Source organism: Macaca thibetana, chromosome 7 (genome assembly GCF_024542745.1).
Source record: "Macaca thibetana thibetana isolate TM-01 chromosome 7, ASM2454274v1, whole genome shotgun sequence".
NCBI classification, from domain to species: Eukaryota; Metazoa; Chordata; class Mammalia; order Primates; family Cercopithecidae; genus Macaca; species Macaca thibetana.
The window spans coordinates 56,729,465-56,756,464 of record NC_065584.1 but is presented as its reverse complement, the minus strand read 5'-3'; the positions used below and the strand labels follow the sequence as shown (position 1 = coordinate 56,756,464).

The following is a 27,000-nucleotide window of genomic DNA, read 5'->3' as shown; positions in this document are numbered from 1 at the left end:
GATTACAACTACTAACTTCTTATTCACAAACTTAAAATAACATCTACAATACAATTAAATTTAAAAATTCTGGAAAGAACCTTGTACTTCATCATAATAAAATTGAATTTGTGAGCCGGGCATGGTGGCTGATGCCTGTAATCCCAGCACTTTGGGAGGCCGAGGTGAGTGGATTACGAGGTCAGCAGTTCAAGACCAACCTGGCCAAGATGGTGAAACCCCATCTCTACTAAAAATACAGAAATTAGCCGGGCATGGTGGCAGGCACCTGTAATCTCAGCTACTCGGGAGGCTGAGGCAGGAGAATCGCTTGAACCTGGGAGGCAGAGGTTGCAGTGAGCCGAGATCATGCCACTGCACTCCAGCCTGGGTGACAGTGAGACTCTGTCTCAAGAAAATAAAATAAAATAAAATAAATAAAATCGAATTTGTGGTTGCATTAGTATGGCGACATAATAAAAGTCTCTGTCTTTTGAATGATCTTTGATGCTTGCTTATTAATGTGGTTAACATAAAGCAGACTATTTTTGGGGAAAAATAATTTTGGTGCCTACAGGGCTGTGAGCCTCTCCCCTTCACTTCGTCTTGCACTTAAATGGCAGAGTGGACAGGGTATAGGCAAATCTTAGTCTAGTGCAGCCTGACGACATCATCCCTTGTTCTGAAAGTCACTTTCTGGAAACTATTTTCCTTTAGCTTCTAAGAGTATTCTTAGAAATAAGTTTTACTGTGTAGAAGTGAAAAAAGGTGGATTATCAGCGCTTCATCAAATGCTTGCATTGAGAAGCGCTACAAAGATCTGGCCAGACCTCACCGAGAGGAACGCCGGCCCAGTGGGGAGCCATTGATCATTCACCCTGACACATCTGAGCTGGCTCTGACACCAGAAAGCATTCCCCCTTCTCCTAGTTATTTATTCCTCCAACCTGAAAGGGAAAGGCGTGAGCTCAGATACCAGCAGCAGACAGTGATTGTTATTGAACTTGTCAACATCATTCCTAATTCTTGCTTTTTTTTTAAACTTCCTTCACAGGGCAGCTTCTCACAGACTGAAGCTAGTAAAGGTATGTCTGAAGCGGCCTCAAAGCACCCATTTCATAAGTCCTCATGAATGCTGTTCGATAGTCATAAGATTGTCCTCAGGCCCTCCGTGTGGTTGTCTTTTGAGAGGTCTCCAGGGTACTGGTCAGGGTGGGTTGTGGTGTCTGGGGCTCAAAGTCCCACCGGTGGACTTCTGCTCCTACACTGATCAAAACAGAACTGAGCTTCTCTAGGTCCCTAAGTACCTTCGTCAACTTAATAATCTCATTGCCAAATGGAGGCGAAGGCATTTTTATTTGCTTTCTCTGAGGGCTGGGGGATGGGTTGAGAGAGCTTTGTTGTTGTTGCTGTTGTTTTTGAGATTCTGTTGCCCAGGCTGGAGTACAGTGGTGCAATCTCCACTTACTGCAACCTCCGCCTCCCAGGCTCAAGTGATTCTCCTGCCTCAGCCTCCAGAGTAGCTGGGATTACAGGCGCCAACCACCACGTCCGGCTAATTTTGTATTTTTTAGTAGAGACAGGGTTTCACCATGTTGGCCAGGCTGGGCTCGAACTCGTGACCTCAGGTGATCCACCCACCTCGGCCTCCCAAAGTGCTGGGATTATAGGCGTGAGCCACCTCACCCGGCTGACATTTTTATTTGCTTTCTCCGAGGGCTGGGGGTTGGGTTGAGAGAGTATTATTAAGGTGCACAATGGTCACTCCTTTTAAAAGAAGCAACCTTTTTAGTTTCTACTGGTTATAGGCTAAAGACACAGAATGTCTGCTCTTAAAAGTCATTCAAGGCTGGGTGCAGTGGTTCACGCCTATAATCCCAACACTTTGGGAGGCTGAGACCGGGAGTTCAAGACCAAGGTCTCAACTTCATGAGACCCTGTCTCTACAAAAAAATTTAAAATTCACCGGATGTGGTGGTACTTGCCTGCAATTCCAGCTACTCAGGAGGCTGAGGCGAGAGGATTACTCGAGACTGGGAGTTTGAGCCTGCAATAAGCTAGGATTGTGCCACCACGCTGCAGCCTGAACGACAGAGTGAGGAGACCCTGACTCAAAAAAGAAGTCATTGAAACCCTGGCTTCAGCCCATGTAAGGCTTTGTAGAGTAGCATCGTGGCCACACTTGCTCTCCTCACTCCCTGCTGCATGACTCTGGCTTGTTGGGACAGCCCCTGTGTTTCCAGGCATGCAGAAGATGGCAGGCTTTCCACTTAGCCATATCTACCTCAGAACTGGTTGAGCAAGCTGCCTGTTTATCCTCTTCCACCCTCTGGTTAGGTCATCTTCGCTGCAGGTGACCGGCTGTTGACCACAGGGACTTGGTCTCTCCTCCCACATGCTGGCTCCCATCTCGGAGTTCTTTCCTGGTCAAACGATATTAGTGGGGCCCAGAATCCTGGCAGTACCAGTATCTCCAGTGCTTTCTTCATCCTCCCTCCCCTGTGCAGACAGGAAGCTCCTCTCCTGTCCCCTCCCCTCATCCCCTTGTGGAGCAGCAGGGGTCTGGGTGCAGCGTTACCCAGGAGGACCATGTTTATTCATTTTTAGTTTTGCTTTCCCCTCTGCACCTTGCCCTTTGCATTCCCCACATGGAACGCGGTAAAGCTGATGCACATGAGAATGTGCGTGCTTTTCCCCTCCCACTCAGAGCTGTCTCAATGTTCCCAGAAAGGAGAAGAGCTGTGGGTGTGAAATGCAGACCGGTGATCCTTGTGGTAGTTAGGATGGGTGGGGGAGGAGAACGGCTGGTACGGCAGGATTTTGCCCTCAGGCAGATTGTGGGTAGCAAATGCCACTGTCATCATTCCCCAACAGGACCAAACTTCCTTAGCCCTTCCTTCCCTCCTCTGGAGAGGAGATTAAAAAAAAATAAATTTTCATTATTAAATTTTCATTCATTCATGTATTCATCATGGCAACAGACTAATACAGCTGTTTTCATTTATTTGCATTCCCACCTAGTTTTTATGTCTCTTTATAAAAAGCTTTTGTTACTATGATTGTATCTATATGCACTTTTATGTTGTGCTCTTTTACTTCAAACTATTTTGTAGACATTCTTCCGTGTTTTCACAGTCATGATAGTTATCCAGTTTAAAGGCTATATCATTCTCAGTTATATTTATAAGCAATTGTTTACTTAACTATTCCACTGCTGTTGTATATAAGATTTTTTTTCTTCCTAACTAGTATTGTTTCAGAAAACTCTAAGCACCTAGCTTTTTCTTCTTTCGCGTCTTTTTCTAGAGATGAATTCTTAGGAGTAGGGTGTGCTGCTGGTATTGTTCTTGGGTTGTGTTGCCTAGTGGTCCTTCAACACGTGCTGCAACACACATGGATATTCCCATTTTCTTGGATGCTTAGCCGCCATGTGCCTTGGCTAACTTTTTTGGAGGGAATGTAACAGATATGTAAAAGCTACATTTAGCTCCTCATTATTAATTCAATTTGTGTTTACAAGTTCCTAATGAGGTTTTGCTACCGGATCTAAGATGCAGTAGGAGAAGCACAGTATTTGGACAGAGGAAGACCCAGGAGTGAATCTTGGTTTTAATTCTAGCGAATTGGACGATCTTAAATAAGTTACTTAAACTCCACAAGACGCAGTTTATCTGTAAAATGGGGATAATGTCTACTTTACAGTACAGTTGTGAAGATTAAATAAAGTTTCAAAAGTGTCGGCACAGTAAAATTTTGTCCTTTTTTATCTCTCTTTTCTTTATCTATCATTGTATTTCTTCTTATTTATTTATTTATTTATTTATTTATTGTTTTTTGAGACGGAGTCTCTGTCGCCCAGGCTGGCATGCAGTGGTGCGATCTTGGTTGCTCACTGCAACCTTAGCCTCCTAGGTTCAAGTGATTCTCCTGCCTCAGCCTCCCTGGTATCTGGGATTACAGGCCTGCACCACCATACCCAACAATCATTGTATTTCATTTCATGACAAATTATGTTTTCATAGTATCTCCTTCTTTACCTACTAAAAGCTTGGCAGTGGTCTCATATATTAGAGTGATCTCTTTATTTTTTTATTGAAATTAACTCTTTTTTCATATTTAATATAAATAGCTTCCACTTTTTGATTGCCTCTACTACAACTCTGTGTAGAGTTCTTATTCTCAAGGAATTTTAAAAAAAAGACATTCGTAGACCTAAAGGCGACTATTATTGTTTCTCAGTTTTCAGAACAATATTTACATATGTAAATGTTAAATAACTTGGCCAAGGTCACACAGCAGGTAAGCGGCAGAGCCAGCGTGAGACCCTGCGTGTCTGACCCTGCTCAGCCTTCCTGCTCTCCATCTCTCCCACTGAGCCTTGGCTTCTCAAGTTGGAAGTTAAACACCAGACTTCAAAAATACATCTTTCCCCACCTGTTAAACTAGTGTATATGCTTTGAATGTACAGATACCTAGAGCATCCTAACTTTAGAGAGTTTCTGACAGTGCAACAAACTTTCTTTTTAATCTTCATCTAATATAAAATACTAGCTGTTTCTCTAGGTTCTGCAGTTAAAAAATAAATACTAATGAACAAGTTAAAATTACCTTTGAAAGAGCCCTCCTTGTGATGTGATATGGATGGATATAGGGAGGAGAAACCTTTTCTGTTTACATCTTCTAATTAAAGTGATAACAGCTCCTTTGTTACCTAGGTGCTGAGTGATGGTGGCTTTCATGTCTTGTCTGTTGACTACAGAGGTATGTGTTAAGAACAGTGTACAAAGATTTTTCAATAAGTGGGGGGCCTCTGATGACCCCTCATTTTGAAGGCAGTGATACTGTGTTTGCCTTTTCTTGCTGCCAGGATTTGGGGACTCTACGGGTAAGCCCACAGAGGAGGGACTGACTACGGATGCCATTCGTGTCTATGAGTGGACCAAGGCAAGAAGTGGCATCACTCCCGTGTGTCTCTGGGGCCACTCTCTGGGTACAGGGTAAGTGAGATCTGCAAATGTGTCCTGAGGCAGGTCCTGGAGGCTTTAGTGTCCTATCAAAGGCAGCAGCCAGTAGTGGAAGGAGCACTGAGCCAGAAGACAGGGACTCTTTGCTGATCACTTTCACACTCTAGAAGTGGCTGAAGATCTTGCCACCTCACCATGCTGTTTGTAAAACAACAGAAGGTCCCTTCAGCTGTATGGTTATCTATTACATTGAAGTCCAAGTCTTTCTGAGGGTTTTAAAGAAAAGGATCCTTGGCCAGACGGGGTGGCTCACACCTGTAATTCTAGCACTTTGGGAGGCTGAGGTGGGCCGATCACTTGAGGCCAGGAGTTCAAGACCAGCCTGGCCAACATGGCCAAACCCCGTCTCTACTAAAAGTACCAAGAATTAGCTGGGCTTGATGGTACATGCCTGTAATCCCAGCTACTCAGGAAGCTGAGGCAGGAGAATCACTTGAGCCCAGGGAGGTGGAGGTTGCAGTGAGCTGAGATTATACCACTTCACTCCAGCCGGGGTGACAGAGTGAGACTGTCTCCCCCGCCAAAAAAAAGAAAGAAAGAAAATGACCTTTAATATAGGGCCTGTGGAAACCTTTGACATAGTGTGCAAATTTTGTATCTATATGCATTTTTCTAACCAGAGAGCCCAGAGCTTTTATCAGATGTTCATACCAGAAGTTGCATTTGTACTGTTAAGTTATTGCTTAACATAATGTCCTAATTCTCATTGCTTTACAGAGTTGCAACAAATGCTGCAAAAGTGTTAGAAGAAAAAGGTAATATAAAATGCTTAAGTGGTATAATTTCCTATCTGAAGATGGGAAAGTAAAAACAGTCAAGAGACTATTGTGTACACTTTGAACATACAGACACCAAAAGCATCCCAACTTTAGATGGTTTCTGGCAGTGCAATGGACTTTCTTTTTTATCTCCATTTAATATAAAATAATAGCTGTGTTTTCAGGTTCTGCAGTTAAAAATAAATATGAAGGAACAAGTTAAAATCACCTTTGAAAGAGTCCTCCTTGGCCAGTGTGGTGGCTCACGCCTGTAATCCCAGAACTTTGGGAGACTGAGGCGGACGGATCACGAGGTCAGGAGATCGAGCCCAGCCTGGCCAAGATGGTGAAACCCTGTCTCTACTAAAAATACAAAAATTTGCTGGGCACAGTGGTGGGTGCCTGTTATCCCAGCTACTCGGGAGGTTGAGGCAGGAGAATTGCTTGAACCCAGGAGGCAGAAGTTGCAGTGAGCCGAGATTGCCACTGCATTTTAGCAAGAATCTGTCTCAAAAAAAAAAAAAAAAAAAAGAGTCCTCCTGGTGATATGATATTAATTTAAATTACAGGATAAAAAATACTGTATCATTAAATGATACACAGAACTGGCTTTCTGCAGTCCTTCTTAGTAATATTTATGTCAGGGTTTCTCAAAGTGATCTAACTGTTTGTATCAGAATCTTCGACCATAGCTGATTTGAAGAATTAGAATCTCTGTGAACAGAGTCAAGTCATTTTTAAAAAATTAAAATTAGAATTTACTCCATATATAGAGATGCTATATAAATGCAAATATTCATTACCCTAATGCCATACAGTTTACATATTTACATTACAATTATCTGCTTTTGTGTGTGTGTGTTTTCCTCATCTTTGTATGGCTATTTTTGATTAAGTGCTACACATGGTTTATGGAAAATCATAGAAATGATTTGAGGCTTGAAGTGATATTATCTTCTTCCAGATATAATTTACTCTTCCCCTGAAAGGCAGTTATGGTAGGGACAGATCACCTCAATCTAATTAGAGATTGAGCTGATCTGAAGCTGGTCTTCAGTCTTTATGATGGCAGGTCTATTTCTAGTTCACATTACTCCTAGAGTGTAGTTCTTTGAGATCATAACCAAAAACTTGAGAAATGTACTTAGGTCCTCCTTCTTGTCAGATCCTGAACTCTAATTTCTGTCGTTTGGATTTTGTGAGAATGCTGAAAGTTTTGTCTTGTTTCTGATCCTCTCAGCCACAATTATTACTTTCAACTGAGTTGAGGGAAAAGGCAGCTGAAACTCTCTGGACTTCTCTCTTTTAGTATTGGTTCTGTAGTTTCTCACTGATCAGTAACTCTAACATCCATTCAAACATATATGTATACATACCTTAACCAACCATACCTTTTCTAATTGTTCTCAGAGGCAGTGTTGACCAAAACAACCCAGTCAACCTCTGGCACATTCTTAGCAATGGACTGCAGAACACTGTCTTCCTGTAGTACTTTTCTTTCTTTCTTTCTTTTCTCTTTCTTTCTTTTCTTTCTTTCCCTCCCTCCCTCCCTCCCTCCCTCCCCCTCCCTCCCTCCCTCCCTCCCTCCCTCCCTCCCTCCCTCCCTCCCTCCTTCCTTCCTTCCTTCCTTCCTTCCTTCCTTCCTTCCTTCCTTCCTTCCTTCCTTCCTTCCTTCCTTCCTTCCTTTGACGGAGTCTTGCTCTGTTGCCAGGCTAGAATGCAGTGACGCAATCTCGGCTCACTGCAACCTCCGCCTCCCGGGTTCAAGCAACTCTCCTGCCTCAGCCTCCTGAGTAGCTGGGACTACAGGTGTGCGCCACCACGTCCAACTAATTTTTGTATTTTTAGTAGAGATGGGGTTTCATCATGTTGTCCAGGATGGTCTCAATCTCTTGACCTCGTGATCTGCTCGCCTCGGCCTCCCAAAGTGCTGGAATTACAAGCGTTAGCCACTGTGCCCGGCCTTTCTTTCATTAGTTATCCAAGCCACGATGACCTGGTTGTGTTCATAGAAGAAGGTAGTGGTTTTCAATTATCATCATGTGCACAGAAACCTGTTGGGGAGGGGAGGGTGGAAGCGTGTTAAAATGCACATTCTCAGCCCTCATCCTGGAGAATCTGACTCATAAATATGAGGTGGGGTCCAGGAATTTGCATTATTAATAACCTTCACAAATAATTTTGGTGCACGTAGCTCATGTACAAGATCTTGAAGACCCCTTATCTAGGAAAGATGGTATTTGAATAGGGGAGGTACTGATTCCTTTCTTTCTTTCTTTCTTTAATTTTCAAGGATGCCCAGTTGATGCTATTGTCTTGGAAGCTCCATTTACCAACATGTGGGTTGCAAGTATCAATTATCCTTTGTTAAAGGTGAGACTCTGGTTCATCTTTACAAGGGATCAAAGCAGGCTATTTTGATACAGTGTAGGCTATTTCTACATGTCTATGTTTATTAACAGTCTTCCTTTTCTTAAGTAGTTTTATATGTTTTTAAGTCATTCTAATCTGAGACAGTTTATTAACCAGTTACCACAGAAGGGAACCCATGGCTTTCGGGTTTGATATTTCTTTTATTTTCTTCTAACGATATCTCTTTTATAATTTTATAGTAGATAGACTTGCCTTAAGTTTATTCTTTATTTTTATTTTCTTCTTAAAAGTGAAAGCAAACATTTCATGCATCATTTTTGAGCCCTATGAATGTCACTTATATATCTTTCATAACTTTATCGTAAGAAACTTTCTAGAGAATTTAAGGAAGCTGCCAAATACTTTTACACAGTATCCCAGAAAAAGAGAACAAACTTTCTAAGAAAATAAGTACAAAGGCTGGGCATGGTGGCTCCCGCCTGTAATCCCAGCAATTTGGGAGGCTGAGGCGGGCAGATCACAAGGTCAAGAGATCGAGACCATCCTGGCCAACATGGTGAAACCCTATCTCTACTAAAAATACAAGAATTAGCTGGGCACGGTGGTGCATGCCTGTAGTCCCAGCTGCTCGAGAGGCTGAGGCAGGAGAATCACTTGAACCTGGGAGGCGGAGGTTGCAGTGAGCCCAGATGATGCCATTGCACTCCAGCCTGGCCACAGAGTGAGACTCCATCTTAAAAAAAAAAAAAAAAAAAGTACAAAGAATTGGGCCACAAGACACAAGATGCAGTTTAAAAATATCTATTGTTGGCTGGGTGAGGTGGCTCACGCCTGTAATCCCAGCACTTTGGGAGGCCGAGGCGGGCAGATCATGAGGTCAAGAGATTGAGACCATCCTGGACAACATGGTGAAACCCTGTCTCTGCTAAAAATACAAAAATTAGCTGGGCATGGTGGCACACACCTGTAGTCCCAGCTACTCAGGAGGCTGAGGCAGGAGAGTCGCTTGAACCTGGGAGGTGGAGGCTGCAGTGAGCTGAGATCACACCACTACACTCCAGCCTGGTGACAGAGCGAGACTTTGTTTCAAAGAAAAAAAAAATCTGTTTTGTAGACTACCCTAACTTTATAATCTTATTCTATATCTAATGCTCAATTGTTTATAGTTGTACATCCATATAAATGTTAGCAAATGAGAGAGGGGGAGAGAGAGAGAGAGAAAGTCTTATAATATGTTTTGATATCTGGTTGTATAAGTTCCTCAGCTTGGTCTTCTTATTCAAGATTGTCTTGGCTATTCTTAACCCTTTCCATTTCTGTATACATTTTGAAATACACTTATGTTCTACAGAAAACTTGCTGGGACTTTGGGATTGCATTGGATCTATTTGGGGGACTTGAGATCAATTTGGTGGACTTGGTATCCTTCTAATATTGAGTCTTCAAATTCATGAGTATTGTGTTTTATTTATTATTTATTTATTTAATTTTACATTTATTTCTCATCTAGGTTTTGTTTAGTTTCAGTTTTAGGTCATATTCTCCTAGAAGCAAAGCCTGAGACAGAGATTTGGTGTGTTTGATTTATTGAGGAAATGTTCTTCAGGAAAAGAATCCCAAAGGGAATGAGGGTAGTAGCACTGGAAAGGGGAAGAGCAGAACAAGGACGTGACCTCAAGCAAAGTCTAGCTTTGGCCTGATTCAGGCGGGGTGCTAAGCTTTGAGGTAAAGGGCCTGCTGTTTCTGCCATCCCCTAGGGTAGGCAGTGGAGGAGGGGCGGGAGGATGGCGTAACCTTTTAGGAGTGATGGCTTCTGTTATCTAAGAATAAGGAGAAGCAGGCAACACTCACAGCAGAAGTTTATTAATTTTGTCAGTCTTTTCAAAGAACCAACTTTGACTTTGTTCATCTTCTGTGTTATGTGGTTTCTATATTTTTAATTTCTGGTTTTACCTGTATTATTCCCTTTCTCATATGTTCTTTGGATTTAATTTGTTACTATTTAAAAATTTCTTCAGATAGTACTTAATACCATCTAATAATTTATTTTTACTATTTTTTTCTAATTTATGCACTAAGGCATACTTCACCTAAACCACACTTCAGCTGCATCCAAATTTTGAAGTGTGTTCTAATTATCATTAAGTTCCAAATACTTTATAATATTATTGTGATTTCCTCCTTGACTATATGGATTATTTAGAAGTATGATTTATAACTTCTATGCATTTGGGCATTTGATTATTTTTTTAGTGATTTTTACCTTAATTATCTCAAGATCCAAGAATATTCTGTGAATGATTTTAGTCTTTTGAAATTTGTTGAGACTCGCTTTATGTACTAATGTACGGTCAATTTTGGCAAATTTTCCATATGCTTGAAAAGAATGTGTTCTGCTGTTTTTCATGCAGTGTTCTATGTATGTCAATTAAATCGGGATTATTAATCGTGTTCAAATTTTGTCTATTGTTACTGATTTTTTGGACTGCTTGTTTTTTCAGTTACTCAAAGAGGATTATTAAAATACCTCATCTTGATTGTGGAATTGTTTATTCCTATTTTAGTACTGTCAATTTTGTTTTAGTTTTTTTGAGGTTATGTTGTTAGGTAAATATGCCTAATAATATTATGATTTAGTTTAGTTTTTTTTTTTGAAATGGAGTTTCACTCTTGTCGCCCAGACTGGAGTGCAGGGATGTGATCTCAGCTCACAACAACCTCTGCCTCCTGAGTTCAAGCTACTCTCCTGCCCCAGCCTCCCAAGTAGCTGAGATTACAGGCATGTGCCACCACACGTGGTTAATTTTTTGTATTTTTAGTAGAGACAGGATTTCACCATGTTGGTCAGGCTAGTCTTAAACTCTTGACTCAGGTGATACACCTGCCTCAGCTTCCCAAAGTGCTGGGATTACAGGCAATAGCCACCATGCCCAGCCTATGATTTAGTTTTCATATCTTCCAGGTGGATTCTCATTTTCATCATAAAATGTTCACTCTTTTTGTGATCGATATTGCTTCTTGACTTAAAGTCAACTTTGTCGAGATATATTTGTATATCTTTGTTTTGATTAGTGTTTGCATGATATATGTTTTTCTATTACTTGATCTCAACTTTTCTAAATTCTTGCATTTAATATATATCTCTTGTAAGTGCCATATAGTAGGCTTTTGATTTCTGACATAATAAACTTTATTAATTGTAGTATTTAGTCTATTTATATTTTATGTAACCATTATATATTGAGGTTCAAATATACTTTCTTATTATGTTCTTTTTTGTGTCATCTGTTCTGTGTTCTTTTGCCTCTAGTTTCTTGCTTTCCTTTGACTTGGCAGCTCTGTCTCAAAGAGAAATATGGTATCAGGCTCACCTCTCTGATCACCCCTTCTCTCTAGGATCTAAATGTTTCCAGGTCTCACTGCCTTGGTAGCTCTCTGACACCTTCAAGAAGAGTTTTAAAGAAATATTTTGTCCAATTTTTCTAGTTGTCTTTGGTGAAAGGTTTAGTCTGTAACAATTCTTCTATTACTAGAAGAGGTAAATTTCCCCATTCTTTCAAATTTGAGATTTAATTTAAAATGTCATAAACTTTAGTTTAATAGGTACTCTAAGGTCTAGAAGTTTAATAGGTACTCTAAGGTCTAGAAGTATAACAGTCCTGTGTATTTCAGTCTTAAAGATTGATGGCTCTAGTGTCAGAGCCATCTGATTTCCAGGATTGTTGTTTAATAGCTGTGTAAACTTACTTTTAATGCTTTGACTACCTCATCTGTAAAATGGGGTAATTATAGTCTATTCAAGATTGCTGTGATAATTAAGTGAATTAATATATGAAACACATCTACAGTTGTGCCTGGCAGAGAGTGAGCCCTCAGTGGATGTCAGCTTTTTTTTTTTTTTTTAATGCTCAGTAGAATGCCGTAACTGATCATTAGTGAATAAGAAGGTGTAAATGGAGTGAGACATACAGATGTAGTAAAAGGCATGTGTTCTCAACCTCAAGAGGCTTTCTGTTTAGTTGGGTAGACAGGACACAAATAGGAGGTATAAAGTAACAGCAGGGATTTCTATGGGTCTCTTTGGAATCAGTTTTGTTACTCAGAATCGAAAGGCAGCATGATGTTGTGGAAAAGAGCATGGGTTGTGGAGCCACTCAGACTTGGGTTCAAATCTGTCCTTGGCCACATACCCTTTATAACCTTGGTAAGTTGTTTCTCGCTCTCTAAGTTTTCCCATTTTTTTACTAAGGGGTTGATGACGCCTACTGCACAGGGTCGTTGTGAAGATTGAATTAAGGAAGATAATGTATGTGAAGTTCCCAGCTGCTAGTAAGCACTAGACAAATACTTGTTCCTTTCTGTCCCCTTCCTGTTACAAATTAGGCTAAGGTGTTATGTATGGCAGGAAAAGACAGGGAGAATTCAAGATAGGGAGAATTACAGAAGAGAGAGGCTTTGCTCACAGGTGTGGCCAGTGAAGACTTCACAGCGTATGGACCTAAGCTGCTTTCTTGAAGGTGAGGGAAAGCAGTTAGGAAACAGCGCAAGGAACAGGTGCATGTGAACGCAGACCCCTGGCAGGAATGGGGCAGTTCTATGTCATAAACGGCCTGAGAGTTAATAGAGGGCTTCCACACAAGCCTTTCATACTCGTTATTCTTTTAAATCCTCACGGCAACTCTGTGAGTTTGTCATCACTGCTTCCACTTAGAGATGAGACAAATGGAGACTTAGAGGCTTGCCTAATTGTCACGTCTTATAAGAAGAAGAAATGAGACTCAAACCTACATCTTCTAATTACAAGCAGTTAGACTGGAAGTGAGCAGGGTTTGGAATGAAAGACTGTGACCAGATGTGGATGGGCTTGCAGGTTAGCTGGGAGTTGTTGTTTTCAGTAGATAGTGTGACATGCCCAAAGCTTTGTAACAGAAGATTTAATATAACTGGTAATTTAAGGATGTTTATCTGGTGGTATTACAGAAGAGAGAGGAAGGTAGGAAGACCAATTAGGAGAGCCCATTGCCATGATCTAGGCTGGAGGGGAAGGTATAACCTGTGAGTCTGAAAGGGCACTCCAGGGTGAGAGGGAATGAGGAATAATGAGAGTAGATTGACCTGGGTTTGCTTTCTTCCTACTCTTTCAGAATTTAAGATGAATTGCTGAAGGACTTCTCTTATTGAATTATCCTCAGGGGATTCTTAGTTCAGGGGGTGAGAGTACCAGAAGACAAAAGAGAAAACAAAACAAGAAATCTTGCCCTTGGCATGGAAGAGGAGGGAGAAGAAAGAGAAGGAAAGGCAGTGTCAGGAAGTCCAGAGCACACCTGAATGCAGTTCAGTTGCTGTGAGACCAGGCCAAAAAGTTCAGGCCAGACAAATCCCACAGAACCAAGGAGATTCCAGCCGGGCGCGGTGGCTCATGCCTATAATCCCAGCACTTTGGGAGGCCGAGGCGGATGGATCACCTGAGGTCAGGAGTTCAAGACCAGCCTGGCCAACATGGCGAGACCGTGTGTGTACTAAAAATACAAAAATTAGCTGGGCATGGTGGCAGGTGCCTGTAATCCCAGCTACTTGGGAGACTGAGGCAGGAGAATCGCTTGAACCCAGGAGGTAAAGGTTGTGGTAAGCCGAGATCGTGCCATTGCACTCTGGCCTGGGCAACAAGAGCGAAACTCCGTCTCAAAAGAACAAAACAAAACTATACAAAACACCAAGGAGATTTCTGGGGAATAGCAGGCCTAAGTCAAAACTATGAAGCAGAAATTTGTGTTTAGTGGTACTGGCTCACCTATTTTATACCCATTTCCTTACCACAGTCCCTAAAATGACATGAATTACTTCCTAAAATCAGAAAAATTATAAGTTTATTCTATTTAGAAAGTCTCTATTCAATTATTACAGTTCATAGTAGGAGACTATTAACAAATGACATTATAGCCATGGGGCAAGTTTTAATTTCTTTTTCTTTTTAAAAAATTGTGAAGCAGAAGTTTGTATTTATTGGGGTCAACCTCCCTATTCTGTGTGTATTTCCTTCCCTTGGCCATGTCCCATTTACTACCCAGTCTACCCCTCCTCTCTCAGGCACAACATGAAAATGTATAATACTTTGCTTATTTTTCCCCTTTGCAAATTTATTGCAAATGTAATCCCAGCACTTTGGGAGGCCGAGGCAGGCAGATCATTTGAGGTCAGGAGTTTGAGACCAGCCTAGCCAATATGGAGAAACACCGTCTCTACTAAAAATATAAAAATTACCTGGGCGTGGTGGTGCATGCCCGTAGTCCCAGCTACTTGGGTGGCTGAGGCAGGAGAATTGCTTGAACCCAGGAGGCAGAGGTTGCAGGGAGCCAAGATTGTGCCACTGCACTCCAGCCTTGGTGACAGAGTGAGACTCTATCTTAAAAAAAAAAAAAAAAAAAAAAAAAGATTTAAAATCTGGGCCAGGCATGGTGGCTCATGTCTGTAATCCCAGCACTTTGGATGGTCAAGACCAGAAGATGGTTTTGAGCCCAGGAGTTCAAGATTAGTCTAGGCAACATGGCAAAACCCCTTCTCTACAAAAAATTAGTCAGCTGTGGTGGCACATCCCTGTAGTCCCAGCTACTATGGAGGCTGAGGTGGGAGGATTGCTTGAACCTAGGAGTTCAAGGGCTGCAGTGAGCCATGATTGTGCCACTGCACCCACTCCAGTCTAGGCAGCAGAGTGAGACCCTGTCTCAAAATAAAGAAACAAATAAATAAAATAAATAATACCTGAAGTTCAATCATTCTAACATGAAAATGACAGATAATAACAAAGTGTACACCAGGGATATTTGCATAATAGACTCATTTTGTCTTTAGCAAATATTTATCAAGTATCTATTATGTACCAGGAACTTTTCTAGTTTCTGAGGATACCACAGGGAATAAGAGAGTTGTGGTCCATTTGCCTATGAAGTTCATATTGTTGGTGGAGAAATAGATAGAAGATAAATACATTTTTAAAAACCCAATAGTGAGAAGTGCTGTGACAGCACCAAAATAATGTGATGGAGAATGACTGGGTGGTGGGGGCAAGGTTTGATAGCTGGTTATGGAAAACAGCTCTAAAGAAATAGCATCTGAGCTGAGACCTGCCTGAGATGAAGCCAGCTGATAGGAAAATCTAGAGATCTCAGGCTGGGGTAAAAGTAAAGACAAGGGCCTTGAGCTGGGATCAGGCCTGACATGTTCCAGAAGCAGAAGCCAGGAGGTAGACAGGAAGGGCCTTAGTGATAGGAGATGAGGCTGGAGAGGGAGGCAGGCAGCTGCCGGATTCTGCAAGGCTTTGGAGGCCAAGGTGATATGTTCAGGTTTAATCCAATTGCCTTTGGAGGGTGTTAAGCAAAAGAGGACTATGATCTGATTTGCACGTTAAAATAGTCATTCTAGCTTTCCTGTGGGAACTGGATTGTGGTAGGGTGATTGCAGCTTAGTATAAGCAAGAGATGAAGGGTGGCTTAGGCTAAGTGATAGTGGGGATGGGGAGAAATGAATGGGTTTGGGATACAGTTTTGGAGGTAGGATTCAAAGTTTGTGAGAAAGGTGCAATATTGCTCAGGGTTTCTATCCTTTACTCCTTCTTTCCAGATGAAATGGATGTTTCTGGGGCATATAAACTAACTTACATGTTGACTATGTGAGTCAAAACATTTGTAAAAGTGGTTTTAGCTAGTATTCTATTTCTTGGATTTTGCTATTAAACAACAAATTTAGTATGTCTAGAATAAGCGTTGTTGTATCTGGAATCCTGCAGTCATTGTTAAAACCTAGAATGTCTTTTGAGGCATTGGCAAATTAAATCATATTTAAAAGTTTATAGTGTTCAAATTCTCTCAAATCAATTTGCCATGTATTGTGTATTTTCATCAGAATTTTTGACTAATCAGAATATTCTGTCCACCAACTAAACCAGTTACGTTCACAGTAGAAGCAATTTTTAGGTTTTGCATACCACTGCTTCTATATAGAAAAGTAAGAGTTAGTGATGCCATTTGTAGGAAGTGAAAACAAAATGTTGACGATGATGATCTATGATGGCAGGATTATGTGTTTCTTCTACGTTCCTTTCTTTTTTTCCAAATTCCCGACGTGCATTACTTTTTGAATCATAGAAGTTTTTTGTTAAGTTTATCATATTTAGAGAGTCACTACTCTCTGTGTTACTCTGGTTCATAGCGAAAGACTATATAACAAATGGCATAGCTATGGGGCAAATATTAATTTTTTTTTCTTTTTTAAAAATAGATTTACCGGAATGTTCCAGGATTTTTACGTACATTTATGGATGCCATGAGAAAAGACAAAATAGTCTTTCCTAACGATGAAAAGTAAGTTAATGATGAAAAGATGTGCATTATTACTGTATCTAAAGGATTCTAGGGGAAGCTATCATGTGACTTACTGGATGGTGACATGAGACATCCTGAATATCATTCTTATTCTTAGAATATTGTTCTGTGCTTCTTAGATGGGCACTAAGATTTGGGTAAAGTATCTATGAATTTTTAGTATTTGCTATTTTCCTCATGTCTAGTTCAATGATTTCACCAATTCAGTACTATCTCTAAATTCATACAGGAAGTTGTATATCTATGGCCTATCAAGCCCTTTTAAAGGGCTGAGAGTATTAGCGTATGCCTATAATTCCAGCACTCTGGGAGGCTGAGGTGAGAGGATAGCTTGAGCCCAGAAGTTTGAAACCAGCCTGGGCAACATAGGGAGACACCATCTCTACCAAAAAGTTAAAAATTAGCCAGGTGTGGGGGCACATGCCTGTCATCCCAACTACATGTGGGGCTGAAGCAGAAGGATCACTTGAACCTGGGAGGTTGAGGTTGCAGTCAGCTGTGATTGTGCCACTGTACTCCAGCCTGTGTGACAGAGTGACATCCTGTAAACAAACCAACATACAACTCCCCCCCAAAACAAAACAAAATGAAACAAAACAAAACAAAACCTTTTAAAGGTCCTCTAGGATCTAGCCTAACATTTCTTGAGGCATCTCTGACTTCTAGGCCCTTTTCCCCATATAACGAAAACTCATCTACCATCTACCTTACTAACGTGACAGCAAATCCAATGACTAGAATTTATCAAGTTAGCCTGTCACAGTTAGAGAATTTAAGAAAGGTTCCAAATAGACAGTTGTTGTCAATACTTTTTTCTATGTCAACACACTTGAGAAAATCCAACATTCTCAGGGGTGTCAGTGAGTCACTGTGGCAGAGATGGATGGGTATCAGGATTTTGGGGGGACAGGGAAGCATTGTTTGAGAAAGTAGCTGGAGCGGGAGACAAGACATTCTTCATGCCATAGCCCTTTTGAATTAGCAAACTAGGGGGTTGACCAGGAAGCTAATCAGACCTGTTAACTGCGTGTCCATTCTCTACATTTATGGAGAAAAGTAAACAAGTTGCTACAAAGAGGTCTCTGAATCTGTCATAATTTTTGTTTTATTGAGGTTTTGAGTTTCGTTTTCTTTTTTAGTCTTTTAATAAAATATTTCAGATGTTACAAAATAAGGTGGAGTAAAGAAGAATATAAGGTTCTTCTTACACTGTACAAAATCAATCTTTCAGTGTTTTTTTTTTTAGTATTTCTAAAAATCATGCAGAAGTAAATTAATTAAACAGCCAATTAAATTGCATGAGTAAATGAGAGAGAGGGAAACTTACATGGAGAAAAAAAGCTACTATGTGAAATTTTAAATGTATGATATTGTTATTCTTTGGAAGGAAGGAAAGATATTTCTTGTAATTTAGACAGACCTTGTGTTTTGCTAAAGCTTTAACTTAGAAGAGGCAAAATCTCGATGTATAATTCTTTAACTGAATGCTTTTCTTCTACTTGTCCCTAGTGTTAAATTCCTTTCTTCTCCTCTTCTCATCTTACATGGAGAGGATGACAGGACAGTGCCTTTGGAATATGCGAAAAAGGTAAACTAAGAGCTCAATGCTGACTGAAATATACTATACTTATTTCGTCATTTTTTTCATTCAGCCAAATTTTGATTAGAGCTGAAAGGAGGGTCTCTGACATTACGGGAGATTCTCTACCCCACTAAATAGCCTCCATAGGTTTATACAATGGGCATCAGTGTCCTTGGCTCCTTAGCTCGAAGGAGTGTTTGTGGCAGAGCCTGGCTCCTCATCTGAGTTGTGTGGAGCTGCAGGTGTAGGGTATCCCAGGCTGCTATGGGAACCTCCGTGTTGTCTATTGCAATGGCTCTAAAATGGAAGATGCAGACTTTTTCCTTTTAAACAAACTTCTACTAGAGTGGGTCCATAGGAATTGCTTGTCATTTTGCAGTGGGGTTCAAGCAGGGAAGGATGAGGTTTTATCAGTAGTCTATATTAGCTGAGCAGCATTCAGATCTTTAGCTGTAGAGACAGCCAACTGGGGATACGGAGAGTTCTTGCGTCTCTGACTTAATGGAACAAACTCCCCAAGTTGGCTGTTTCTGTACACTTTTAGGAAAATTGGACTAGAAAATCTACAGCTTTGAATGGCAAGCTTTTGAGTCTCTGTCTTTCTGTTCCTGGCAGCTCTATGAAATTGCACACAATGCATACAGGAACAAAGAGAGGGTCAAGATGGTTATCTTTCCTCCTGGCTTCCAACACAACCTGCTTTGTAAAAGCCCCACACTGTTAATAACCGTGAGGTAAGAGTTGCTTTGCTAAATGTGAGTATGTTGCCCTTCAAGGCAATTAGGGCTGCTCTGGCTTACTTAGGCCACAACACGAAAATGTATAATATTTTGCTTATTTAGGTAGGGAAAGTGTGTGAGCTGATCTGGGTCCTTTTTCTACAGAGATTTCCTGAGCAAGCAGTGGTCATGAGTCTGGGAGGAGTGGAAATCTTCAATGAAGACTTCGTCCAAACACCACCTGTGATGCGTATTGTTTTAAGTAAAATTGTACTGGGCTGGTCGGATGAGCTGAAGCCATTGACTTCTCTACAAATCACTTGCCATTTTAACAACAGAAATCACGAATGTTAGGCAGTATGGAATGTTCTTGTTTAGTTTATCATAATCTACTTTGTAAAACATGCTGAAATCTCACTGTGGAGAACCAAAATTTGGTAAAATCTAGATCCTATCTAAAAATATGTAGTTATCAAACATCCTATGGATATTTGTGAATAAGGTAGTTGCAATGGTCCGAATGTCTGGGCTTGTCCCCTAAATTATGTTAAAACCTAATCACCAATGTGATGGTTAATAGGAGGTGGGGCTGAGCTCTCATGAATGAGATTAGTGCCCTTATAAATTATGACCAAAAGAGCTCTTCACTCCTCCTACCGTTTGAAGATACAGTGAGAAGGCTTCATCTGTGAACCATAAAGTAGCCCTCATCAGACACTGAATTGGCCAGTGCCTTGCTCTTGGATTTTCCAGCCCCCAGAACTGTGAGAAATAAATTTCTATTGTTTATAAGCTACCCAGTTTATGCCATTTTGTTGTAGCAGCCCACAGGGACTAAGACATTGGTGTTTGGTTTGGACTCAGATAGCAGTGTAAGAAAGTTGCTTCTATGTAGTTACGTTTTTTGTATTTTAGTTTAGTTCATTTAAATGGTATTTGAAAGTTCTAAGGAGTTTTATAATTTTATGGCTAGTTTTGGGGTAAATCCTAGCAGTAGCAAAGCATCACTAGATTTGCTATAAAATAAGTTTTGGCACTCATGTATCCCTTGGAAATTGATACTTTATTTTTAAACTCTATTACATATAATTTCCCTCCCCATTCCCAGAGATACTCAACTATTATAGATTATTAGCTAACAAAACAAAAACCAGTGAATGTTGTAAAAATGTTCAAGTTCAGTAAGAAGCTATGTTTTCTAGAGACATTTTAGAATTCAATTTCCATTGACTTTGTTAGATTCATTGGATAGTGAAATCTTTAGATCTGAAGGTTCCACGTTCCAGATGTTCTGGGCATATTCTTTAATTGTTCGATCACTGGAGAATTTCCCAGAGGCAGCTATATTTTTGAGTACCATCGTGTTCCAGGCCTTTGGATTCTGTAAACAACATATGCATGTATAGCTCAGAGTCCCAGTGCCAAGCGAGCTTTATAACAAACATCAGCCAAGCACATCTAAACACATTTCATGAGGAAAAATGACAGGAATAAATTATAGTAAATTATAAATATTCTTGTTGAGAGGTAGAATAGAATGCACTTTTCTCATATTTAGAGTATTTTTCTCTTAGGAGTGAAAAAAAAGTATTTTTCACTCTAAGAGAAACCGTGGATGTACATTGCCTAGTTGGCAATTCCTGCTATGGTTACAATGTTTTGGCATGTAAGCCTTATTCCCCATGCTTTCTTATGAATGAAGATACTTCCCTTTAAACTATAGGGAAGGAATTCATTGTTTGCTAAATGCCATGTGAAGAGACTTACCCTGTGGCTCACAGAGTTTGAAAAACACTACTCTAAAATGTTAGCTACAATGCAGGCAAACAATTCAATGAGAGGCTTTATTGACCTACTTAGCTTTTCTTGTTCTTTCGGAAGGTATGCACCCTAGTAGGCTTACAATGAGTCCCAAACACTCCACTGGGGCTTCAAAACAGGGTCAATTGAGGCTTTATCCTTATAAAAATATATCAACATCTCATAAATTTTATATAAAAGAATATTATAAGGAGGAATTTATTTTATAGCCTCTTAATTTTGTAAAGAACTCTAAAAGTGTATTGGAAGTGAACAGAACATTATTCAAAATTGTTATCAATGCATTATAGATGCTTATGAGAAATACTAAAACTACCATCATTCCTTAAGGTACAGCAAAACAGCATCTGAGATTTGTTTATTCAGAGTTTGGAAACTTCCTATAATAAGAGGAGGATAAAAGCTTTCTCTCTTCATTTTCTTTAACTATTTAAATGGATAATGAATAGACTTCCCAGCCATACGGGTCATGTTTACTAAGTCTCAACAATACAATAATTGTTAAGAGTAAAAAGCTGCAATTTGCACTAATGAACAAGAAAGACTGAATCAAATGCTGGGCTTCTAGATGAGCATCCTTTGGATTTGGGCCATAATTTTAACAGAGGAGACATTCACATTTGTCCTTGCCCTTGTTCACATTTTTCTTTCCTCCACTGTTTTATTGCTCTATTTTGAGGTGGCCATTCTCTTCCCTGTGTCTTTGCATTGTTGGGGCCTGTATGTGGCTTTTCTCTCCAATGTACAGGAGGCAGGTAGTGAACCCCTGAGTTTAGCTCTAGCACTACCCTGCTTTTTTGTAGCCATTAACTTGAACTTATTCTGGTCTATATGCCATTGGGGGACTGGCCATTATTCTATTAAAAGATAAGGGCCATAAAGCAACACAGGCCTTGAATGATCCTTTTAAAAACCCCAATGGGACATTTAGGATGACTGTAGGAACTACCCTGTTATCTGCCTTGGGAAAGGAATAGAAAGAAATGTTAGTGAAACCCACCCTGGAGTCTTGGCACAGAGCTAGCGCCCTCCTGTATCCATTCCTCTGGGGTATCTGAAATTCACTAAAAGTCTCTCCTATCAGAGATGATCAACCTTTTTACATATTTACAAAACATAGCTAGAGAGGTGTTTGATAAAGCATATAACTTTGCATGGAGGCTTATTCACATGGCTGTACCCATCCCTTTTTACTTTCCTCAGTATAGTATTGTCTTCCTTATTTTTCTCCTTTCTTTTTTTAAAAATTCAAATATGAACCCCTTTCTCTTTCTACTCATTTATATTTTGTTGATGCAGCCCCCTCCACGAGAAATCTAGAAGAGGTACTTATTTTACAACTTTCAAAGAATAGGGGTCAGTGCTTACCTTAATAAACCATGGTTTAGCCTTAGAATCATCATGGCAGGTTTTTCAAATATGGATGGTGACCCCACCCACTACTGGGAAAGAATCTCTCAGTGCGGGGGCTGGCATCTGTACTATGATGAAGCTACCTTGGTGATTCTGATGTGTACCTCTGGTTAAGAACCTCGATGTTCAAACAGGCTCCTTGAGTGAGGGGAGGGAGGGAGAGACCTCGACTTTGCTCATGCTATGTTCTCAGTGCCAGCACAGTGCCTGGCATAAAAAAGACGCCTAATGCCCCTCTGAGGACTTATTTCCTTAGCTTCCAGGACATGCCTGCTACAGAGTGGGTGCTCAATAAATATTGAATTATTTGTGACTTTTAAAAAACTTGGATATTAAAAAATTTACAACTGGCTGGGCATGGTGGCTCACGCCTGTAATCCCAGCACTTTGGGAGGCAGAGATGGGTGAATCACCTGAGGTCAGGAGTTCTAGACCAGCCCAGCCAACAAGGTGAAACCCCATCTCCACTAAAAATACAAAAATTAGCTGAGTGTGGTGGCATGTGCCTGTAATCCCAGCTACTTGGGAGGCTGAGAGGTGAAGGTTGCAGTGAGTCAAGATCACGCCACTGCACTCCCGTCTGGGTGACAGAGCGAGATCTGTCTCAAAAAAAAAAAAAAAAAAAAAAAAAAAAAAAATTACAACAACTGCTGCTGAAATGTCAAATCTTAACCTTGGCCTGAACTTGGGAAAAGTCAAGGTTTGTTGTTGTTGTTGTTGTTTTATTATATTTTATTTTATTGTTGTTGTTGTTTGATTGCTTAATGGGGACCTGCTATTTAGATTTAATTTAAAAACACACATTTTAATGAATCATAGTACACTGGTTTTCTTTATAAATCTTGGCAATTTACTCACCATGTACAGCTGACTCACTTTATCTTGACACTTGACATAGGCTTCATAGTCTGCAAAGACTTTAAACCTTTTATATTGTGATTGGAAGGGAAAAAAAAAACAGTCAAAAGCTTCATTAACAGATATTCGCTAAGATTCCATGTAAAATCATCTTTTGCTTGATATCAGCCATGGCTGGTTTACCAAATTCATATTTCTGTTTGTAAGAATTTTAACCAGCCCTCAACCTTCTTATGGTTCTTCTCACATGTGAGAATGTCATCACTTGGATGCATTTGCAAGTTGGGAATATCAGTGGAAGGAGAAAAACAGAACCGGATTTGTGTGTGTTATTCTTAAACCTTACTGGCATCGTTGGTGGGGAATATCTAACTTTTTTCCCAAGCCTAGATTACCTGAGCAGATCATGCTAATCTATGCTAATCTACATGAGTGGGTTTAAGTTGGTTTAAGATTGGTTTAAGATTTTCTTGTTGGTTTTAGAGTTGGTTGGCTTAAGATTTTCTTGTCCCCCTTTCATGATCCAAATAGCACCATCTTCTTATGGGAACTCACCTGTCATGATAAAATAGCATGTTGATGATATCTTTGAAGAGGTCAGGCTGCTTGGGAGAAAAAAAGCCATTGTCAATTTGATCGATGACCAGCTTCAGCTCTGGAAGTGCCTCATAATATTCTTTTGCCTCATACCTGTGGGGTAGGGGTGGGTGGGTGATAAGAAAAAGGCTCTGTTATTGTGTATGATTAACAACACACTAGACACTGCATTCACTGTGAAAAAATGCATTCAGAAATACTAGCATTCAAATAAGTCATTATAGATTTCACCATGAGTATATATAACTTTTAACTAGATCTGTAAGTTTTTCTCTTTGTAAATTTGATTCCTTATAACCAAAGACACTAAGAACAATAGATAATGAAAACTCTAGTCAAAGAGCAAGAGTCTAATGTGGTAGAATACAGCGAGGTCCATTTCAAAGCAGACTTTATGGCTCTAAATGAACATTGTATTAAGTGGATCAGTTGCTTTTCGGATCCACAGATTCTCAAAAGTTATTGCTACTGAGTGAAACTGACTTCCAAGGGTCAGGAATTATATTCAACATCCTCCAAATGTTGATTCTTTGGGCAGTACTCTTTATTTTGTGCTTGAACTCAGGTTAATAAACCCATCCAGATATTAAATGAAAATAAATGTTTCCAAGTACTTCCGTACACCCATATCCATTCTCTATCACATTTTAGTCCATTTCTTTGATATCTTAAAGGAGCACTAGATCGTGATTTAAATTATAGGTCACCCTTCCAACTAGAAACTAGTTCATCTTTTGAGCAAAGTGAAAATCATACATATGGAGGAAAGAATAGCTCTTTGAGGCCAGCTCTGCAATGGCCAATAACAAATAGCAACTCCTCCGTGTGTCTGTCCTTTTACTTGCTGGGTTTAATAATATGAATCTGTGGCCAGGAGGCTCTCCTGCCTCATCGTGGGAGATGTTCTGCTGCCACCTCGTATGTGATCCAACCTCAATGGGATACCTGTGTGGGCAGGAAGCCCTCTGAGGTCACATACCTTCTTGGGCCGGGGGAGGTGACCAGCAAAGAGAAGCTATTCTCTCACCCTTTCTTGTCCAAAGCAGCCACATCATCTACCCTCATGCCAAAGATGAACAGGTTCTCTTCCCCGGCTTCCTCTGCCATTTCCACGTTGGCCCCATCCATGGTCCCGATGGTTAGGGCCCCATTTAGCATGAACTTCATGTTGCCTGTCCCCGAGGCTTCGGTGCCTGCAGTGGAAATCTGCTCTGACAGATCTGTGGCTGGAATGACTGCAAGAAAGGCAAGTTAATATTAGTAATTTTGTCTCTCTAGATCCGCTTATATTGTATTGAAGCATTTATTAAGTTGGGCTGTTTTGATAATTAAAGTAATACATGCACATCAAGATAAACATTCAAATGGTCTAGAAGGCAGATCACACTCTTTCCCTTTGACTCGGGCAACCACTTTTGTCCATTTTATATGTTGATATTTCTTTCTCAAGCTATAAACTTTGAAGAGTATCTACTGACTGCTACAAACATTGATACTACATTCCTCTTCTTTTATTCCTTCCAATTTTTGTTATGGTTTTATTTCTTCTACTTTATAAAATACATCGAAATTTTTCTTTTTTTCTTTCTTTTTTTTTTGGTACAGGGTCTCACTCTGTCACCCAGGCTGGAGTGCAGTGGTGTGATTATAGCTCACTGCAGCCTTGACCTCCTAGGCTCAAGCAATCTTCCTGCCCTAGCCTCCCGAGTAGTTGCAACTACAGGCAAGCGCCACCATGTCCAGCTAATTTTTAAAATTTTTTGTAGGTATGGGGTCTCCCTATGTTGCCCAGACTGAACGTCTCTTTCTTGATTCAGAGTGTCTCTCCAGGACTCCTCTTTGGCAACTTGAGGAGATTGGATGGTCTGCATTCCTTCTACTTCTCACTTCCTTCCTTCCACTTTCACTGCGGGGGAAATAAGCCACACATAATTGAGGTATGCCTGGGGCTAGACATCAAGCCTCTGACCTTTCAGACTGATTTGAGCTGCCTGAAGCACTTCCTTTGACTACAAAGGTCAGGACCACTTTTCTGCTTTACTCTGAGAGCTTATTTGTGGATTAGATGTATCTTCTTTTGCATCCCTAGGAACCTGGCTCTTTTCTTTTCACGCAGACAGTTCTTAAACAGTAACATCAGAGGACCTAAAAACACCACGAAAAGAAAAAGCTCCCTTTCTACCTTTTCAGTTTGGGAAGTGGGTGAATACACAGTTGGGCATTTGCATGTGGATGGTGCTCTGTGAGCTTGTGACCCAAATAACCAAAGGTCCCAGTGGAAGAGAAAGGGACACTGGCTTCTTGCCCATCTGGCTGTCCCCATGTGGGAGCATCATGCTTGATGCTGGAGTGCCCATGTGAGGCACATCTAAGCCTTGTGCTTTGGCAGCCTGACGTCTGCCCTCATTATTGCTACAAGAGCAAGTGACAGCCCTTCTTCTCACAGGGTGACCAAAGGAATATCTGAGGACTGGGGAATTGGTGTTCTCTTGCAAAACTGGGGCTGGGAACTGAAGACCTTTCCCCTATTTTATAGAGTGGGTTCTGAATGACGTGAAAACCTCAGGGCTGCCTCCCCCAGCACCTAGCTCTCGCTGGCTTGGAAGAAAATGTACTTGCAAGTATAATCCTGTGATATTGACTCCAGGACATCAATTTCATTGTGACTTGGGTCACTTTAAAACCTCTTACCTTAGGCCCTTATTCTGCACAAGAGTGACACCTTTTATCCTAAGTTACTAGTTCCTGGAGGTTGGCTGCCCCATCTTTGATACCATGTAATCTCTAGAGTTTGCCCTGGTCCCTGCATGTTTTGCAATGAGGGTAGTACCTTTTTCAGCAAGAGATACTCTGTAGTTCTCTAAGAAGATGACTTTCAACTTGCTTCCAACCATGGGGTCATTGTTCACCACATCTGCCACTGAAGTGATCAGCTTTATGATCATTTTGGCCATGTGATATCCTGGGGCAGCCTTGGGGAAGAAGGTCAAACGCGTTGACAGAAGGCAGCCATGATGAAGTAGAAGAATGGCAAGAGATTAGAGCCCTCAAGTCCCCACTGAATAGAATCAACTTACTTTACCACCAATGATAACTGTCCTTGGCACGAATAACTTCTTAGGGTCTTTCTTAATGCCTGAAAAAGATGGAGAAGTGGATGGAATGGAAGACAGCTGATGGTCAGGGCAGTGAGACCTACGCTGAGGCTGCTGCTTCCACCTGCAAGAGGGCTTGTTGGCTACAGGACTGACTCACGGTTGTACATCGTGATCACGTGCAGACAGTTCAAGAGCTGTCGCTTGTACTCATGTATCCTCTTCACCTGGACGTCAAACATGGAGGATGGGTTGATCTTCACTTTGTACTCCTTCTCCAGGAACTGAGAAAACTTCAGCTTATTCTCCTGTTGAGACAGTGCATGGTGCCAGAGAGCTCTTTTGGTTTAGAAGCATTGGGTCGTCCGGTGTTTCTTTTTTTTTGAGATGGAGTCTCACTCTT

The 27,000-nt window shown here is 40.7% G+C and overlaps 2 protein-coding genes across 2 annotated transcripts in view; one reads left to right on the top strand and one right to left on the bottom strand.

Annotated features, from left to right (window-relative positions):
• The window catches only part of ABHD12B (abhydrolase domain containing 12B), a 30,501-nt gene extending 10,892 nt beyond the window's left edge, over positions 1-19,609 (top strand). The window contains exons 5-13 of the mRNA XM_050796959.1: positions 1,034-1,064; positions 4,695-4,740; positions 4,847-4,976; positions 5,721-5,758; positions 8,055-8,134; positions 16,409-16,491; positions 18,022-18,100; positions 18,710-18,828; positions 18,979-19,609. Coding sequence (XP_050652916.1) covers positions 1,034-1,064; positions 4,695-4,740; positions 4,847-4,976; positions 5,721-5,758; positions 8,055-8,134; positions 16,409-16,491; positions 18,022-18,100; positions 18,710-18,828; positions 18,979-19,006 — 634 coding nt within the window. The 3' untranslated portion in view covers positions 19,007-19,609. The remainder of the gene's footprint in view (positions 1-1,033; positions 1,065-4,694; positions 4,741-4,846; positions 4,977-5,720; positions 5,759-8,054; positions 8,135-16,408; positions 16,492-18,021; positions 18,101-18,709; positions 18,829-18,978) is intronic.
• A 249-nt stretch (positions 19,610-19,858) lies between these two features.
• Positions 19,859-27,000, bottom strand: part of PYGL (glycogen phosphorylase L) — a 42,017-nt gene continuing 34,875 nt past the window's right edge. The window contains exons 14-20 of the mRNA XM_050796873.1: positions 26,758-26,905; positions 26,580-26,638; positions 26,333-26,474; positions 24,530-24,737; positions 23,461-23,595; positions 22,906-22,972; positions 19,859-20,194 (exon numbers count right to left, since the gene is read on the bottom strand). Of these exons, the coding sequence (XP_050652830.1) occupies positions 20,030-20,194; positions 22,906-22,972; positions 23,461-23,595; positions 24,530-24,737; positions 26,333-26,474; positions 26,580-26,638; positions 26,758-26,905 (924 nt within the window). The 3' untranslated portion in view covers positions 19,859-20,029. The remainder of the gene's footprint in view (positions 20,195-22,905; positions 22,973-23,460; positions 23,596-24,529; positions 24,738-26,332; positions 26,475-26,579; positions 26,639-26,757; positions 26,906-27,000) is intronic.